Raw genomic sequence first — 14,633 nt, forward strand, 5'->3', positions numbered from 1 at the left:
CGGACTTTTTTAAAAAAAAATAGAGGACGTGATTACACTAGCGTTGTGGTGATGTCAATTATTTAATAGTGGGTTGCTACCTTATTTCATAAGAGGGTCGGGAGAGGGTGCCAACTTGAGGAAATATTGCAAAAGGTGAAACAGCTTAATAATCACACTGTTGTATAGAAGTATGTTTTCTACAAAAGATGCTGGGAGGGGAAAAAATTTTCGACATGCTTTGAAAAGGTTAACTGGAAATATAATAGTTGCTGACTAGATCTGGGATGACTGGCTGGCTTGGAAGAGTAACCGGACGAGCTTGAGAATCACTGCATTGGCATGAGCGTTTTCTCGAGCCTGTCTTTTAATATAGGCGATAGGTTGCAATGCAGTTCTACTAGCTTTTAGTGAATTTAAACTCTTACCGTTTCGGTTAATTTCTCGGAACTGTGGTGCATATTCAGTACATATCTGTTGAATCATTTCTGCTTCTGCTGTAATAGACAAAAATCTATACTTCTTAGACAATCGATATCGGTCTCTGTGGCCATGTTAGTGATAAATGTGCGCATATACCTCAGAAATTAGCACGTAATGTCTAATTAAATCTGCAACTGCCCATACGTATTCCGGAATAGATTGAGCAGTAAACAGCGCAGTTCCATACTCACAGTTGTTGGCGAAGCAGCGTTCAAGTAACTGTGTGGTTAACTATTTGTTCAGATGCAGAAGTAATTTGGACGTTACTTACGTAGTTCTGAGTGAACTGCGTGTAAAGTGGACATCGAGACCGGCAATTGGAATGGCCGTTCGGTTGTATCCGCAGCAACGGAACGGCGCTTTGATTTTCGCTGTACCTTTTGATTTATACAGAATTTTCGGCGACGTTTTCAGAGGCATAATTCACAGTAGCGTCAGACCCTGTGCTTGCATTTGGGAGAAGGGGCTCTGTAAGGGAACGGAGCTAGATGGCTGGACTTCGAAGGGACCGGGTTCAGATCACTGTCCAACCATCCACGTTTTCCGTAGTTGCTCTAAATCGATTAAGCCAATGGACGGCATGGTTTCTCTAAAAAAGGACACGGTCGCTTACCTTCCACATTTTCCCCCAAACCGAGGTAAACTCAGTCTCTAGTGACCGCGTCGTCGACGGGACACTGACGCAGATTTTCCTTCTACGATTTGCGAAGCTTACAGTGAAATAATCAATAGTAATGGATCCCATCCAGTAACGTTCCCATCTAGGCGCAGTCGTTTATTTCCTGGCTTTGATGCGTAGGATTACATCGTAGTAGATTCACGCGAACACTTAATATCTCCTTTGGGCGCTAATGACCATAGAAGTTTTGCGCCCTGAAACCACAAACAAAAAAAAAAAAAAAAACTTAATATCTCGAATACCTGTGCCAAACGTACTCTCAACTGCCCCAACAGCGTGTAAAATTAAGCCAGGTCATGAAGCTACACTCTCTGCCCAATTGTACATGGCGAAGGAAACAAATGTTCAGTCAGTTCTAAAGTACTGTGGCCGTATTCTTGGATGTTTCTATGCTCGATCTTGATCAATTAGGGCTAATGTTGCCTCTTCTTTTCTTTTTCACTTCGACGGAATTCTTCTAAAAAGCGAATTGGGCTCCACTTACAGAACCGTAAACTCTTGGCCCTCTGCGCGAACGCCAGTATTAACATTTGATTCCTCAGTAGCACCGCCAAACTGCGTCAATGGTGGGGACGCACCTTACCGCCACAGATCGATATCCGGGCCAGCGTCGACACTCGATGCTGTTCACGGCCGCCCAGCCGGTGTCACATAGCCTCTTATCAGACGGTCTTTTTGCTGTCGTTGCCGTGCCCAGCTAAGCCATTTCCGGGATGTGTTATGTAAGAAGTCGCTTACGTGCAGTGTGGCGGAAGACTGTCTTAAAGCGCACGTGTGTTTTTTCCCATCCGTAGTTCAATGCGTCTTTCACGTTTCAGTATACGTCGGGGGTGTCGGAGAACGTTCCAGGATTCAGACCTCAACTCTAACAATGGTTTGTTAATCTGAAAAATATCATTTTGAACTGTGGTTCGAAACCCATGTTAAACGATAGAGCCTCCTGTAACTGACTTCACAGCTCAGAGGGTTTCCTGAATTTATTGGTGGGCAAGGATGGAACCAGAGGGAATAAGTAATGCGTCATTGCTGTTGTAATTTGTACGTCATAAAAATAAATTCGTAGTATGGATTCAGGACCAGCAGCTACTGCAGACTGGCCAAGCCAAAAATTAGCGTAAAAAGTTTTATCAGCATACAAAAATCATTTTGTATGTTTGTTAATTGTGAATATCGATATATCACCTCAAACCGCGAGACAAAAGTTGACTACGCCACATGTCAGCGGACTCGTAATCTGCTACCCTGAGCCATGTTTCGAGATTTTCCCCCCAAGCGATTACCTTTCATGTCCTTGTTCTGCCCGGTTGGCTTCAACTGTAATGTCGACGGGGCGTTGAAATTTTACACTGGAGATAAGACAAAAAGAGCGATTTTGGCACGGTAATGTTGCTGTATTAGCCCATTACTTGCCAAACCTTAGTTTTTCTACCGTTTTTTGTCACTGAGATTTCCTGAGTGACAAATGAGACAACGTTCTGTAAAAAATCGGTATATTAGCACGAAAACTATACTGTACTATTTTTGGAACAGTGGCAAAATTAGCTATCAAAATGCAGTTTTAATGTCAATACTGAAGACTATAAGAAACGTGATGGAAAAAATTAAACCATGTCATATTATCTGTGCAGTATGAAATGAAACAAGACACTTGTCATACACACCAACATTGCACCTACCACAAATTTTTGTCTTTTTTCTTGAAGTATGCACATCCCTTTCGTGATTTACGTGGCACAATAAAGTGGTTTCCTAGATCTAGTCATAAATCTTCATTCAGTTGACCTCTATTTCGGGCATCTGAAGCTGAGAGCTTCTGTTTTGGGTTTTCAGTTCTATATGTGCACAGTGTGTTCACTATGTAGATATAAACCATCTGAAAGACTGCCACCACTTCTTACATATGGTCCGTGTCCTATAAAATAATGCCTGCTTGTCCAGTAGGTAATTGCCGATTCCCGGTACATACCCTCGTGGGGAAGCTTACGTTATCTGCTCAGAACTACTACACCTATTAAAAAATTTTAGCTTTTCTTTTGCTAAAAGAAAAATTATTCTGTTGGCAAACATACATTCTACTTCATTCTGTAATAGCGTTCACTAGTTGCTCAAGAAAAAATTCCTCGAATGCTTGGCCACTATCTTATCTGCTAGACATTGTGCAACATGATTTTCATTTTCCATTACCTAGTTCATGAGTGTTTGTGTATGTTTGTTCGCATTTATACCATTCTTAGGGTTTTATGTTCATTTTTTCCAGACCATGTCCTAGCTTCTGGAGCAAAATCTGTAACATCTTCATACCTTTTGGTTGTATGTTCTAAAGTACATGGTAAATGTTATACAATACAGTAATTGTTCAGTGCATTTTCTTCAGCGTCTTCTTCATACATTATTTCACCTATATTGCATTGAATAATCACCAATTTTTAGTCATCAGCATCATCTTCACTGACTTCATACATCTAGTTCTCTTCAAACTTACAATTGTAAGTCCACATAGCATGATTTTAGCCATCTGGTGTTGTAAAATGTGAAAGAGAATATTTCATTCTACTACTTACCCTGGAGAAACTCTCATAAAATGTAAAGGCAGTAGGTTTCAACAACGTACATATTTTTGTATACACGATGCGTACAAATAGTCATATCTACAGAGGAGTGATAATGTAGCATGCCACTGGCCCATTGTTGGGACGCATAAAATAAACTGATATTGCCCTTACTCCAGGAAATCTGAAAAATATACTCAATGTTACATGGACATCCGTATGTTCATTCACTCGTTACATTCAGCCCCTTAGGGGCTGGTGAAACAGACTTTGGAAATAAGGACCAAACATTTATGCAATTTCAATCGAAGGCAGCGGGTCCCTCACCGTATCAGATAAAATGGCGAGTTACTGCTACTGCTTAAGCGGCTAGGGCGGCGACGGCGACGATATTAGAGAGGTATTTCATAAAACACAGAAAATATACATTACAACAAGTAAGAACGCGACGTGGATGATTTCCATTACTCGTCGTAGACTTTCGTTATTGCTCCACTGTGCTAATGTGATCGAATATTAACACAAGATAGGAAAATGTCAGGAAACTTCCCGAGCATCCCAGTGTTAAACAGCTTCGTGTCATCACTGTCTAGCTTAGTCATACTACTAGGACGTATTACTAGTAACAGAAGAATCATTGCTGCTATTACTTTTTAAGTATCCTATACAGAGTCTTGGGAGCTCAGACGCATGGAATCATTACAATTGATGAAAAACCGTTTACGAATGGTAACGAGAGCCACAATGATACCGATGTTCCGTTCTGTGCTTCTTGAACCAGTCGAAGAAACGTAACATAAAAGTTGTGATGTCCGTCTTTGCTACCTTAGTTTAATACCTACCTGCCTTGGAAGCAAAGGCAACCGTTATCGAATAGCAGAAGTCAAACGTAATCCTGAGGAAGATCAAGTATATAGAGAGATTCTCTTTATCGAATCAAGTCTTCATTTAATTTCTCGAAGTAACATTTCCGTTTACATAAACAGTTGGCAGGATTGCATGTCGCATCGATATTTGAAACGTCATGCTCATCTCAATAGAATTCTGTACGTCCTCACAGTTTCTATTACACGTTAAAACATGTAAACATAGGCAACAGCTACTAAAAAATATATAATTATAGGCTGTTTTGTAAACCATTAAATTCCGACATGTTTTGTTAGGCCGTTTCCCATTCTGCATTAAGTCACTCGAAAACCTTTAAAAGGCAATGTCCTGACATTTCACGTGCACATTTAACTAGGGTGTGATCCACACTCGCTCTTTTGAGGATGCAATGGATTTGCTAACATAAAAACGAACATGTCCGTCGTTAAATAGCGATCAGTACAGGGATAACCTTGAATTTAAAATCTTTGAACCGGAAGAAATTGTGAATGGCCTGTGGGCGTTTACTTAACTCGTCTCCGCTCTAAAAATAAGACTTCGCGTCAAGCGTGATTCCGTCGACAAAGGTCACGACTTCAAAGTAGCTGCCATCGACGGCTGGGTGGGTGACATTCAGAAACCTGGTGGCTGACTGGCTGGCTAAAAGTGACCCTTACTGACCCCCACACGACGTGAAATACAATTTTAACTGCTAATTTCCTTACAACGCGTGACTGTCTGTTGCGACGCTGCTCAACCTAAAATTTAGGCTCCTACTGCCGGAATTAAATCCCGTTCGTAGCTTTAGGTAAGATAAATTCCTACAAGACATTCGGTTAGCAGGTTTTAGTCGACCTGCAGCAGTGCGCAAGTCCTTGGTGCATTGTGCAGACGCACGTGTTTCACAGCAGCCGGCTTGACAAATTGGAGGAGCAATCATTTAGTTGTCCGTTAGTAGACTTGCGTGGCTAAACCCCCGCGCTTGCTGCCTGCCTGTGGCCGGATGTTGCGTGATGGGCTCAAAGTGATTAACGGTTCTCGTCAATTGTCGGGCAAGGCCAGTGTGTCCCCCTGGAAATCCACTCCGATGTTCTGCCTGTCGATTAGTGTGCTTGACGTTTTCAGTCTGTTGCCTAGTTTTCCGTTAGCAGTCACGTCATTTGTGACGCTTTCTATGTATGAGGCCAGCACACAGACTATTACAGTGATGTAACATAGGTTCCAATCGAATTACGCACTCTCTTTAATCTATACGTCCTATTGACTGTTAAAGTGCATCTTAGAAAAATACGACACAGCGTGGAAGTGGGTAAGATCTCTGATTGTAGATTGTCACATAACAGGCAAACTTCGCCTCCGTTGAAAGTTCGCCTTATTTTACTAAAGTTGTGACAAGAATTCAGGACGACATCTTTTCCGCAGTACTCTGCTCCCGCCCCCCCCCCCCCCCGCCCCCAATTACAGTGAGTGGCGCAAGGTACTTGAAGGCACAGCGCGCGAGAACAACAAATTTTTTTCATATTTACGTCATGATCGGCGAGATTTCGCAGGACGCTATGTATTGCATTGCTGTCCTTCGAAAATACGCTCTCGGAAATTTATCAGTAGAATCCTCCTTGATGCACAAACCTTATCTTGTAGCACCTGAAACTGGTGTTAGACGAGCATCGCAGTGAATCTCTCTCTCTCTCTCTCTCTCTCTCTCTCTCTCTCTCTCTCTCTCTCTCTCTCTCTCTCTCACTCACCAGGTCAGTGTCGCATGTCGACAAGCAGGAATCAGAAGTCTTCTGAGAAAGAGTTTTATAAGCAACCTCAATCATGATTGAATAACGTTTCTTTAGAATTGCTCCAATGAAGCTGTTTATCTGCTTTTTCTGTCCATAGTTTCGTGTAACCATTTTATCTTGGGTAACTGTACAAGTTTCATGGCCATTATCATTTCCAGAGATTGGTCACTTTTTCTGTTGCTGAACAATAATAGATCATTCGTCTGTTTAAGGGCAAAATGCTACATTTATTTACTTAGTGTCTGTCAGTACCTGCACCAGCTGTTGATCATTTGCAGGACTTACTGCTTTTTATTACAATATTTTGGAATTCTGACCTTTGTATACAAGGGTTGTTTCTTGCGAGTAATATAACACACGCTAGGGGTATGCCAAGACTTATTTTCAGGGCATCATCTTTGATTTCTCATACAAAATATTTAGTCAAATACTGAAAATGGGAAATGACCTTGTCCAACTCTTCATGGTGTTCTAACAAGTATAGGGCCTTTGACTGTGTGATTATGTGAAGAGTGAACTGAGAGCTGATAGTGGCAACTGATAAGTGATAATACTGGAGTCAGATGTTAAGGTTCAATCTACTTGTCTGGGGAGGGGAAGAGCATTGAAGAGGACTCTGTTCCTTGGCCCTGCAACACCACTGGCTAGATAAGGTCCTGTACCCCACCCCTCGCACTGCTTCCTATCTATATAAAGGCAGCTCGGTCAGCCACATCACACAGTGTCGCCAGAACCACGAATGGGTGTCAAAAGCGAAGCGCTCTCTTGAGCCACAAATTACTTTCGCCCGGCCGGCAGAATCCGACGCACAGTGTTTGCAGAGGACGCTGACGAGGAGGCAGGGTACTTGCGTGGTCCGGAGTTCGCTCAGTATTAGCCACAAAACGGCATCAACACAGGCTCAACGGCACAGCATAGTTACCCGCCAGCCGGCTGGTGCACAGAAAGTAATTTTGAAAGGCCTTAGTGAATGCGTTCACAAGCTTTGATTGTGCAACTTGGTCTGCACATTAATTGGGTGAGTATATCTACATTAACTGAAACTAAAGTTCGGTCAAGTTGTAGTCATACAAGAATAGTAACTTCCTTTTTTTCGTTCCATTTTGATTTTGTTATATTTGTGTGAGGGTATTTTGTTTGCACTTGATACTAGTAATAAATTAGCTTAAAGCTAATAACCATCAAAATTTGACTTGCAGGTTATGCTGTAAAATCTTATTTAGTTTTAAATAACTATGACTGTATACTATAATGTTTAGTGTCAGCTCCATTGGTCCCATAAAACCGGTTTCTTTTGGGTTATACGTAAGATTTACGAGTGTTACTCTGTCATTTAAATTTTACTGGTATGTTAGCAGTTTGGTACACACCATAACCAAACATTCAAATTGCTATGAATAATGTTTCTGATTTATATCTAACTCCTTTACCTACAGGGTAGTGATACCTCTGGTCGGCTGGTTCAGAGCCCGACGGCAGGTTTCTGCCTGTACAAGTCTAACTGGAGACTGTCTTTGAACGGTGAACCACCTTGGGCAGCACATTGCTGACAGCTTGACAAAAATATCTAACCTTATTTAAATTGCCTTCCGTACAAGCTGCCCAAAACTGAACGAAGGCTGCCTCGTAAGTATTTTGCAATATTTCATTCAATAACTTGTGTTACTTGCTTCATATATTTCATTTAGGTCACAATTACACATGTGTAAATTCATTTTAGTATTGCATGAGATCAACATTCAGTTTAAAAATTGGGTATTTGTGTGTTACCTTGGCTAAAATTCTTCTTCCTTTTCAGTTTGCTTATTCCAACCAGTTTTTCTGAAAATCAAGGTCCAGTCGACCACAGTTTCTCCCAAATATCGTCCACCAATTGTAACTAACAGCAATCATGAAGCTGAGCAACCTTGATGAACGAATCCATGTTATGGATGCAGGTGCAAATGTCTGGAACATCATCAAAGACATCGCTGAATCAGGAGTATGTTACTATTATTGCTTTAACTGCATTTTAATACATTTTATTAAAATTAAATCTGTTGCCTCTAATTTTGCAAACTACTTCTTGTTCTAGGTCCAGGAGGAAGCATTTTATGTCTGTGACATAGGAGATATAATGAAGAAACACAAAGAATGGAAACTTAAAATGCCAAGAGTTCAGCCATACTATGGTATAATGCATATTGTAACAATTTTGCCTATTTAGTACCAATGTCATAATTTGTGAAGTATCTTTTCAGTCTGGTTTTCTTTGCCAAATGTAATCTGATTCCATTTTTTGTCTTTCAGCGGTGAAGTGCAACGACAGTCTGACTATACTGGAAGTTCTGGCTGCACTTGGTACTTCCTTTGATTGTGCTTCAAAGGTGAGTGGAATCATTGTCACATGATTTGATGTTAAAAACCATTTCCATTTGAGAGAGATGTCAGGTGTAGCAAAATGTTCATTGGTGTTTTTACAGGCTGAAATCAACAAGGTTCTGTCCATTGGTGTGGATCCGAGCCGCATAATCTTTGCAAATCCAGCGAAACCAGCCTCTCACATTAGACATGCAGCAGCTGTAGGTGTTGATCTTATGACCTTTGACAATGAATGTGAACTCCACAAGATAAAAAGCCTGTTTCCCACAGCAAAGTGAGTATTCTGTTTGCAATTAAATAAAGTTTCTTCTTCTTGTTGAGATGTATTGTAAGACTGCAAATTAACAATGAGGCACACATTTGACAGTATTCATTTTTCCTACTTAAGAATTGCACTGTTTCGATAACGTAAGGAATGTACTTCACAATAATAATACTGACCAGTGTATATGTACGTTTCTTGACATTCATCTAAATGAGGGTAGTGCATTCTTTTGTTACACACTGGTAATTTCCAACTCATGGTGTAATAAAATTGTCGAAATGGTGTCATTTGTTAGATCAAGATTCAGTTCCCAAATTCCAAAAAATACTGTCCTCATTAAATAATGGCTCTTTGCTGGAAACTTCTGCACTTAATGGTGTACTTTTCATTTAAAAACAGTTTAATGACTTTAACTTGTAATTTACTGAATAATAGGCTAAATAAGTAGTTCTAGAAGAGAATATATTTGGTCTTACATTAAAATGAATCTGTTGGATAGAGCTTTAGTGGCTGTAAATGATATTTTGTTAAAAATTAATATGGAATAGCCAGTAGCAACGTACAGAAAGTGAAACTCCAAGTAGGGCTGATGTGATCCCATATAATTAGATAATGGCACCCCTAACTTCCAGAACCAGATATTTTCTTAAATGATAAAATAGGATTTATCAATTTTTTGAGGGGACAGAGGTGGGGTCATGGGGAGGGGGAGGAGGGGCTACTGGTACTGGTATCTCAAACCTTAGTGTAACATGTCTACTGTAATATAACAAGAAAGGAAGGTGGTTGCCTTGTGGTAAGATAAAGATTAACATGGTTGGTTTAAACACTTCCATGCTTCATTAGGCATTGTCTTCTAGAGTGTGGTACACGATATATGACCTTTCAACTGACTTACCCAGCCACTTAGCCAGAGGCAATAGCTTCATGTGGATTGTGAACCATGATGCAACTTCACATTTTTCACATTAACAGGTCATTCCCAGAAGGGGTTTAGTCACAGAACTTAATGATCAAACCAACAGATTGCACCATGCACATTTGATTTGTGACTTTGTAAATCAAAACATTTTCCAAATTGAATTTTCTGTTTAATTTTTAAACACTGCAAGCTTTTGCAACACTTACATTTTGTCATATATGCATAGCCAAATAGAGATGCAGTATCCGTAAATAGAATTTATCTGCAATGCATGTCACAATACAAGGAAGTACCCAACTGTTGTATGATAAAGCTATGCTGTGCAAGAATGCTATGCTGTAGCATATTTGCAGCTACATAAAGAATTCTTATCGGTGTCATTTGCAGATAAAAATGTACAAATCATGATAAGCATCTGTTCCACCCTTTCACTATAAATGTACTATATTTTTGTCAGTAATGTGCAATGAAACAAACATGGCAGTGATGTGTTTGTACAGTAGCATAACTGGTGTAGTACTTCATATGGAATCAAAAACTGAGTGGCAATGTCAGTGCCCAAAGTAGTTAATCACTGGCTTGAAATAATCACTGGCTTGAAAGAAAGTGCAAGAGGGTAACTTGTTTCCAAATTTGGAGTGAATTTTTTCTAGTTTCAGCTCATCCGTGCCTCAGTTCACGCAGGTTTCTTGCCTTTTCTTGGTCATTATGGAAAAATAAATGACAGCTATAAATAAGCCTGTTCATAAAGTGTGTCTTCCATTATTTCAGATTGGTGATACGCATCAGATGTGATGCAACTGTTGCTCAGTGTCAACTGGGTATGAAGTTTGGTTGTGATCCCGAAGCTGATGCACCTCGTCTGATGCAGATTGCACACTTGCTGGGATTAGAAATTGTGGGAGTAAGTTTCCATGTTGGTTCTGGATGTCAAGATCCACCTGTTTTTCGCAGAGCTATTGCTGCTGCCCGCAACCTTTTTGAGCTCGGTGCAACTTTAGGTTTCTCCATGAATTTGCTGGATCTCGGTGGTGGTTATCCTGGCATCAAGGGTTCCTACATAGACAAGGTGAGATCATACAAAATCACTTCTTTGTCAGTTACATGTGAAGCTATTCTTGAACTGGTTTTTAATTTTACTGAGCTTCTGCTTTGGAAATAAAGGGGCATTATGTCTCGCTGTTATTTATATTCAGACTGATTGGTAAAGGTGATTTGAAAGAGTATTACTGCTACTAATTTTCATTTCATTATTACTGTTGTTCTGTCCAATCAGCTCAATAAATGTGTGCTTGCACTAAGCCACAGAGAATTTTCATACAATTTCAAAGAAAGTTGATGGAGAGCATTAATTTTAATAGTCTATAAGTAACTAGTGCTACAGTAATGATCATCTTTTTTTAAAAAGTAACAGTACTATGCTTAATACACTTTCTAATGGTATAACAGAGTATTGAAAAAAATTTGTTTTCGCTACATTTTAGATTGCAGAAGTGATAAATAATGCTCTCGAAGAATTCTTTCCTGATCCTGAAGTTCACATTATAGCAGAACCAGGACGTTACTATGTTGCATCAGCGTACACACTTGCCACAAATGTCCATTCCAAGAGAGAACTTATTAATCATGAGGACGGATCCATCACATCAGTCATGTACTATATTAATGATGGTGTTTATGGCAGTTTTAATTGCCTGCTGTATGACCATATGGAAGTAACACCAATACCTCTTAATGTAAGTTGATAACAGTACATAACTTGATAATAATACATCTATTGACAGATGATTCTACCAGGACAGTGTATGAATGAATGTTTCAGTATTTTTTTGCCCTAACCTGTTACGAAAAACTCAGTTGAAAATGTAGTAATTAGTTCCTTTCCAGTTCGCTTCTTGACATAATCAAAAGTGGTATTTAACCATTTAAAAAGTGTACAAAAATATTGTCTTTTACTATAGTTTTTCTTATTCACAGTAGTACTTGATTATGCATTCATCAATAAGCAAGCCATAGGAATTAGTTGTAAAAATGTTTATTTACATGTTGAAAGATAGTGTATGAACCACAGCTTCATTTTTATGTAGGCTGCTGGGCGGAAAATACGTCAATGTTCTGTGTGGGGACCAACATGTGATGGTCTGGATCAAATAGTTGAACGCACCTTATTGCCAGAGCTGGAAGTGGGAGACTGGATTGTATTTGAAAACATGGGTGCCTATACACTACCTGTGGCATCTCCATTCAATGGATTCCCAGTGCCCAAGGTGCACACTGTGATTGACGATCACAATTGGTGAGCACGAACATTTGTACACCTTATTGAAAACTTAAAATACACAAATTTTAAGTATATAACAGCATTTTTATGTTATGTTTCAAACATTTTGCTGCACCTCTGTCCAGGTTGCTGCTGAAAGACCTGCACCCAATGACAGAAGAGCATTTCGTGATAGGCAGCACACCAGCAAATCTCCACCTGGGGCTAGACATAGATGGGCGTGGCAACATAGATGAATGGGAGGAAGTTGCTATGCCTCTTGCAGCTCCTGATGTGGTTGCAAATAATCCTGTTCCACCTGCATCTGCAGGACCAGCATTTTTATATGAGTTAGTTGAGGTTGGACCTGTCAGTTAGGTCTTTGAAGGTGGCATCTGTGAGATTAAGCAATGACATTTGAAATGTGCTGGTACTTTATTCTGTTCAATAGCAAATCTTTTTGACGTTTATATATACAGCCATTCATTCCATCTTTTCCTGTGGCTGTTTTATTTCAAGAAAGACTGAATGTGTGCATACCAAAAATAATGACTAGTTGCTATATGTGGCAGTGATGACAGTCTCAAAACTATTCAGAGCACATTGTTAATAGATATCTGTATAGTATTATTATCGTGACATTCTATTGTTCCATGACAGCATTCCACAGGTGACAGAGACCAAATCTGGGAAGTATCCCATGGTGTTAAATATTGTAGGGGGGACAATTTCAGTGTTATGAACATCTACCTCAAAACGGAGATCCAACAACCTGGAGAGGTGACACTTCATATGACAGGGTCATAGTGCTATATCCTGATGCCTAAGATTTTGAGGAAAATATGATTTGAATCTCAAAATATTAACTTATGGAAGGGTCTGCTTGGGTGTTCAGGTATATGGTTACATTCCACAACTCTACAAGAATACAACACAGCCATTTACAGTAATCTATTCATTCACAATGTTACTTCTGTCAAGTCTATAGGTGTTTTTTGAAACCAGCACAAGTCGGAAGTCATTTGCTGATGCTCATGATGTGGTGTCTCAAATGTTGATTTGCTACAATAGGAAAATTTAAGATAGTTTTAATTTTTTCGAAGTCTGTATCTAATCATAAGCTCGGGAGTGTGGAAAAATTGTAATAGCCCTACATTTCAAACTGTTTGAATTGTCAGTCCATTTCAAAATTGTTAATACGAAAAAGGTATAGGTTTCAGATACATTTCAATGGCACATTGTGAAAACAATTTCTTAAAAACAAATTCATTGCTACCCTTTACCAATACATATCTTTATTAGCATATTGTATTGATGCATTTATTTTTAACTATTTGAATGTATTTCACCTTTTTTATGTTAAATTGACTGGTTCTGTATAATTTTTATATTATTTTATTAAGAAACTTCTTTAGAAACTCTTTATAGGATCGAAGCTTGGATATAATTGGGTGACAGACGTAGCGAATTAAAACTCATTTCTTATGTACTGTTAAGTTACTAATTTTAAACAACCTGTAACTTTTTATAACTATCTGAAATGTTAGGTCATTTCAAGTTATGTAAGCAAATGCATTTGTCTCCAGCGATGTTTGGGAGGATGCAAGCCAAAACTGTGGTGGAAAGTCATTTGATTATCAGAAAGATGTAATAGGTTTGAATAAGCGAAGAGGCAGCTTTTTCGCATGGAAACATGATAATACTAATGTATTGCCTTGAGCAATAAATTTGCTTTATTTAATCTGACATGTTTGTTTTTGTTTGCATTCCCTTTTCCTAATAATAAGTGCATTTTTCAACAAGCTGATACATAATTGCAAATGGTCACATGACGTGCATTAATTTGAAACTGAGTATTTTTCTCTTTTCTTAATGCTCAGTGCATTCTCTCAAGCAGATATACATAAAATTTTAGTACTACACCATGTCACTAGTCACAAACAGATGTTTCACATTGAATTTGATCTTTCACTACATTCAACTTACATTATAATTGACATATCAGATGAAAGAGCAACTCAAACAGTTTTGTTTGTACACTTACGTACATGCACTGTCTTTTGGTTTATGTACTACCTTTCCAAACAAAACTTTTTGCATAATGACGATTTTTCTGGATCATATCGTCTTCAGTGATTAATCAACATTATATCTAAAGTGGAAATGTCAACATACACAATGTGTGTAAACTGGGAGTCAGCAAATCCCCATAAGATGGTACAGTTCAAATGACAGTGCTCTAAATTGCACGTCTTTTTGTGCCATATCCTGGCAGAAAGTTTAAGGGACTTTCTTTTTTGGTGAAGCAACTAGAACTGATATTCATCATCTTCCTGTGCTAGACCTATGATTCTCTTTCACTATTGGAAGAAACTTATAACTGCCCACGTCGTGTTATGCCGACTCCACTGTAGCTTGAATGGATTTTTAAGTTTGTTTTATATGCCCGACTTATAATTTCACCACACAAGTCTACAGGGT

General features: G+C 39.1%; 1 protein-coding gene across 1 annotated transcript; it reads left to right on the forward strand.

Annotated features, from left to right (window-relative positions):
* The first annotated feature begins 8,186 nt into the window (after positions 1–8,186).
* On the forward strand, positions 8,187–13,898 carry LOC126416762 (ornithine decarboxylase 1-like). The gene is made up of 8 exons (XM_050084606.1): positions 8,187–8,325; positions 8,419–8,515; positions 8,634–8,710; positions 8,807–8,979; positions 10,664–10,961; positions 11,377–11,628; positions 11,980–12,188; positions 12,299–13,898. Exons 1-8 carry the CDS (start codon positions 8,236–8,238, stop codon positions 12,528–12,530), a joined length of 1,428 nt encoding a protein of 475 aa, XP_049940563.1. The 5' UTR covers positions 8,187–8,235; the 3' UTR covers positions 12,531–13,898.
* Positions 13,899–14,633: the final 735 nt, after the last annotated feature.

The sequence above is a fragment of the Schistocerca serialis genome, chromosome 8 (assembly GCF_023864345.2).
Source record: "Schistocerca serialis cubense isolate TAMUIC-IGC-003099 chromosome 8, iqSchSeri2.2, whole genome shotgun sequence".
NCBI lineage: Eukaryota > Metazoa > Arthropoda > Insecta > Orthoptera > Acrididae > Schistocerca > Schistocerca serialis.

Coding starts and splice junctions, on each gene's coding strand:
- LOC126416762 (XM_050084606.1), top strand. CDS start 8,236: ATGAAGCTGAGCAACCTTGATGAACGAATCCATGTTATGGATGCAGGT. Junction 8,326..8,418: donor AAGACATCGCTGAATCAGGA/GTATGTTACTAT, acceptor TTCTTGTTCTAG/GTCCAGGAGGAAGCATTTTA. Junction 12,189..12,298: donor GTGATTGACGATCACAATTG/GTGAGCACGAAC, acceptor ACCTCTGTCCAG/GTTGCTGCTGAAAGACCTGC.